The sequence below is a fragment of the Ursus maritimus genome, unplaced genomic scaffold (assembly GCF_017311325.1).
Source record: "Ursus maritimus isolate PB19 unplaced genomic scaffold, ASM1731132v1 scaffold_27, whole genome shotgun sequence".
NCBI classification, from domain to species: Eukaryota; Metazoa; Chordata; class Mammalia; order Carnivora; family Ursidae; genus Ursus; species Ursus maritimus.
In genome coordinates this window covers 25,448,415-25,453,717 of record NW_024425230.1, presented here as the reverse complement: position 1 = coordinate 25,453,717, position 5,303 = coordinate 25,448,415, and the positions used below count along the sequence as shown (strand labels likewise).

Below are 5,303 nucleotides of genomic sequence, written 5' to 3'. Positions count from 1 at the left end.
GGCTACAGACGGAGAAGACGAACCTCCGTGATGCTTTCAGTGACAGCGACTACCAGAAAACACTAATTCTAACACATTTTCAACAACGCTCACTATGTAATCATAAATGTCTATACGTCTCTAAAGGACAGAACACAAACGGAGCATACCACCTACAAAGACTCACTCTTCCGGCCACGGAACTATGGATCATACTCACGGAACAGTTGAGGGGGAAAAACCCTGAAAGAAAAAGAAAACATCTTTTACTGGATAACAGAGGAAAAACACTGCGGACAACCCAAAGAAGCTCAGGAGTAAATTTTTCAGGGTGGGAGGCTGGATCAAAGGACAGAAGCTTAAACTTACGGTCTCATCATGAGAAGAATGAATGAAAAGTTGAGATGTCAAAGGCATCAAAGTTGTGAGGAGGACAGGTGTCTCAAAATTAGCGGCCATGCGAACAAAGACCGAGTTTTAGGACGAACGACGCAAGTCCAGCTATGACGGGATTGCTCTGGCTGGCATTTGTCTGTGACGGAGAGCAGGGCAGACCCCCGTCAAGGCTCAGCCACAGCAACACCCCGTCGTTCACGGACAAGAAATGTGCCACGTGATTGGCGGTATCACTGATTCTATCCCACGGAGCCCTTGACGACAGAACAGAATACATGAAAGATATTTTGGTTCCTCTACATTTCTGACAATCTCAGGGTAAAACACGTTTAAAAAGAGCCGAGAAGCTTCAAGGTGAGTTTGCATGTACTTTCTACACAAAGGTGAGCGTTCCACATTTTCCGACTTTCCCGTGGTACAAACGGCCACCAGTGGACCACTCCCTAAGCACATGCTGCCACAGAATAAATGCACCTGATCTGAATCTTGTGGGTAGAAGTCACGTGCCATCGATGAGACAGAAGGCAACGTCTTGTGACACACGTGGCGTGCACTGGAAATGACGTTTGGAAAGTTCTCATCATTACACGATCATGTTGCCACAGACCACGCAGGGCACCTATAAACACTTCCACGTCTGCACAACCGAAACACCTGGGAGCAAATTTCTGACTTGGTTTAAAATCTTTTGAGAGCTTCAGTACGTTTTGAACCCATGTGCTAACAAAGTGAATGTGTAGTGTCTTCTGATTAATATGCAGGAATGATTCCCATCAAGAACACGGGTATTTACTAGCCCGATTTCAATTAAAAAAGAAAAAAGGCCTCTGCAAAATTGGTAAACAGCACTGAAAATTTTCACAAGCGTAGCAGTGCTCCCGTATGGATCTGCTTATCTCTGGGAGGTATTGTTTTCAGCTATAAAAGCCCTTCAAACCCAACACTGAAATAAACCAAAATTAGAACCGGACGTTTCAATCATTCCAAGGGGAGTAAAAATAAGGTTTTCAAAAACAGTAAATTTCCAAAAAATCTGCATCACTGCTTTCCCTTTCAGGAATTAAGTACATCACAGATGACAGATAATAGATGGTTTCAATGGTCTCATCTCTTTTATTTGTACATGTTTCCTATTGTGCATAAGATGCTATCTGGAAAGGAATTTGTTGTTTATTTTTAAGCATATAAACCTAGATTTGGGGAGGGGGCTCCCAGGCATGAGTGGTCAGCCCTACAAGGAAGGTCAGGGACGATGACCATGAGATGCATGGAGGGGGCCAGCAGCACAGACCACGGGACACACATGGACCAGTCCAGGAGGACGACACAGCCGCAGCAACACAGACTGTGTTCTAGAATATTCCAACCCAGAGATAATGCTGAAGGGGCAGAACCTCGGCAGCAGATGGCAGCCAGCCCAAAAAGCAGCAAGGGCACAACACAGACTGGGCAGCCTGCATGGTGGTCTGTGCCTTCCTCAAGAATTTACGGGCTATTATTTTGTGCTGGAGACTGCGGTGAACCACAGCGCCCCCCCCCCCCCACCGCGACCTTGCTCATGAGGAGCTCATGGGCTCGTGCAGGAGATAAGTGTGCAAACACATGATTAAAATGCAGTGCAACCAACTAGATTTCAATGATTTCTGAACGAGAAAAGCGGAGAAGGGGGACCAGGACCCGGGCCTCTGCACGGAGCTGTCCACACCCGGATCCATGCATCGCTCCCAGGTTAGCGGGCCTGGGTGACTGGACGTTCTTAGTTACGTCTGCTGGTGGACCCAACTCTACAGTGTACCTTCTCGGTAAATTACAATCGGTTCTACAGCGGGGCAGCACCGTGGACGGACACTGGGGCTCTGCTGTATTTCCAATGGCTATTCCACTCCTACCTGGACCGTCCCCCCACCCATGCCCCGATCACGCCGGCTCGCTTCCTGGGTTCAGGGCCTTGTCCTCAGCCTCTGCTTATGCTCTGATGGGCGTTACCTGTGTCATCGAGGTTTTCCCCCTTCCGGATACACTCTGCACGATGACTACCGCCTGGTCCTGGCCACCAGGGTCACTGTTTTCGGGCGGAGACTTGCAGCCCTCTGGCCTTCCTGAATCACGAATCTCACATTTTAAAATGTTTTTTACTTTTATGCATAAATCACCAAATCACACGCTGTTATCCAAAGAACATGGATCTGTGCTTTAAATGCAGCCCTTGTGCACGTTCTTGCCTCATTTCCAAACACCTCAATCACCGACCGTCTGTGCAGGTGTCTACTACATTGCAGAAGGGTGAGCGTCAGCCCTCCTCTTTGGAGCTCGCGGTCTGGGGAAGGGGCAGCTGTGACAACCAACAGTTTATGCACACGACAGTACGACAAAGCTATCCAAACAAGCAGGGAACACTAACTCCGCCTGGGGGTGTAGAGGAAGACCCCACCCAAGAGGAGATGCCTGAGCTGAGTCTTGAAGGGGAGACAGGAGCTTCCGGTGAACAAAGGAAGAAAGGGCATTGCAGCCGACGGGGCAAGCATGCTGACAAGGTGCGGAGGGCAAGAGACACTGAGCTGCTCTGGGAAGGGCATGGACGTGTGCATCAGCGGAGGGGGCCTCCTGCAGGAGAAGGCACCTGGCCGCTCCATTACCTGTAGGCCCTTAACGGCCAGACTCCCAGATTCATGCTTTGTAAGATCACTTGGACTGGAGTTTGGGAAACAGAGAGGACAGCGCCAGACTGCGGGCAAGAGAGGCCAGATGGGTGTCTCCTGCCCATTCGGCTCAAAAACACCTTGAGCCTGGACACCAGGAGTGAGGGGATAGGGAGGGGAGGGGACAGGCATCAGCAGCACCCCGGAGGCGAACGCCACAGGATCCGGCACAGCAGGGTGCAGGGGGGGTGATAGCAGCGTCTAGGAAGACTCCCAGGTTTCCGGTCACGAGCAAACGGCCCCCACAAAATCCCCACTCCCATGCTGGGATGCCATCTGCCAGCACGCAGCCCACGGCGCATTACATTTCCAAAACAGACACCACAGCACACACATAATTTCTAACTGATGGGACATCAGATCTTAAACTCATAAGCGACCGACACACGGAGACACACGGAGATGGAACTGAAGCATTTAAATCATCAAAGATTTCCGTCCACGAACCGGCAAAAGCTACAGAGCGTCAGACACGGATCTCAGGGCGAGTAAATGAAGTCATGACAAAGTGCTAGAATATTCTGGGGGAACTCCGTGCACACACACCGACAGGTCAATGAGCAGTCGCTGGGCCTCCCGAGCCCACCAAAGACGGAGCAGGCCCGGGACAGGAGGTGCTGAAACCGTGTCCACGCCGTGCGAGGTCCCCTGGCTCCCACACTCGGGTTGGACCACAGCGCCGCACCAACACAGAGTGAACGCCGCAGAAAGACCCACCTGTCACGCTGACAGCCAGCAAGACAGGCTGAAAATCACACGGTCACTGCCTCATTTTTATTCACGTTCTACTCCTGATCTGGGAAGTGTGTTTTGCAATTACACTAGAAAGCCGGCAGTCCGTATGCTCATGGATGTCCTAACAGGGGGAAATGGACACATTCGGCTTTTCTCTGGGACAAGCCTTTGGCCGCAGGCGTCAGGGTTTATGCGGACGGCTCTTCGTAAAGGACTTCGTCCACCTTCATGTCGTTCTCGTCCACGGGGACCTGCAGGCAGATCTGTTCTCGGAAGGCCAAGGCCATGGTGTAGGGCCGCACGTCCTGCTGCTCCAGGCAGCGTTTCAGGTACGCATCATAGTACCCCCTGCCTCTCCCCAAGCGGTTCCCGTGCCTGTCGAACCCGAGACCCGGCATGAAGATGAGATCGAGTCCCCCTGTGGGAGAGAGGAGCACAGGTAAGAGTGTGGATGGTTTCTGAAAGAGACGGGCCCCTCGGCGGTCCGTGTTCGGCGTTGGAACGACATCTATCCTCTCCCCGACTGCTGAAGGAATACATGACCGCTCTAGAAAATCCAACAAGCACAGAGTCAGACAAACAGGGACACACATACTCAGCAGCTCAGGGAGCCCGTCACCCATCTTCCCAGGCGTTCTCCTGCGCACACCTTGGATGACGTGGGTTTGTACTGTGGAAGCCCACGGTAACGCGGTACGAGACAGTGCTGTAAATGCGTTTCCTCGTCCTTACGATCTTCTGGACATTTTCTTTTCTCTGGATTATTTCATTGTAAGAACACAGCACAGCACACACATAGCATGCAAAATACGTAACCATCCACTGTGTCAACGGCGAGGCTTCTGGTCAACAGGAGGCTACCAACAGTTAAGTTCTGGAGGAGGCAAGAGTGACACGTGGATTTTCGACTGCACGTGGGGGTCAGCGCCCCTAATCCCCGAGTAGCTCAAGGGTCAACTGCATATACAAAAACACCAGATTCCTAGACCCCATCCACACCTAAAGAGAATTTCCACGGACAGGGACTAAGAATGTTCTTTCTTTTTCTTTTTTTAAGCATCCAGGCAATCCTACACACCAGCCAAGTCAGGGAGCCAGTGTCCCAGCATCGTGACAACTGGAGGAGTGAGACAGGGTCAGAGAGAAGCCGAACGGACAGAGCTATTCTCCAAGTCGGCGAGCAGGAAGAGGAAGGTGAGCTGCTGAGAGGAACAAGCCACCTGCTTCGTTCTCCCTGCCACTGGAAGGTCACAGCCTGCCTGGCTGTCAGCTTCCCCAAATTCACGGGAGAGCAGGCTTTAACCCAGCCAGGAATATTCCAAGGTACAAAAGGGGGCCCCTAACTGTCCTCTGGCTGGAACCCTTCCAGGGAACACAGGGACCAGAAGTGGCCATGCATCATTGAGACAGGCACGTTGCTGGGGCTCAGGGTGCAAGGCAGGGTCTTGGAGGCGACAAAAAGCTGACGACAGTGGGGGGGGGGGGGGGTCTCGT

The 5,303-nt window shown here is 51.8% G+C and overlaps 1 protein-coding gene across 1 annotated transcript in view; it reads right to left on the bottom strand.

The window, feature by feature from the left end:
- Positions 1–3,834: 3,834 nt before the first annotated feature.
- MTHFS (methenyltetrahydrofolate synthetase) overlaps positions 3,835–5,303 on the bottom strand; it is a 36,121-nt gene continuing 34,652 nt past the window's right edge. Inside the window, exon 3 of the mRNA XM_040642897.1 lies at positions 3,835–4,227. Within this exon, the coding sequence (XP_040498831.1) occupies positions 3,998–4,227 (230 nt within the window). The 3' untranslated portion in view covers positions 3,835–3,997. The remainder of the gene's footprint in view (positions 4,228–5,303) is intronic.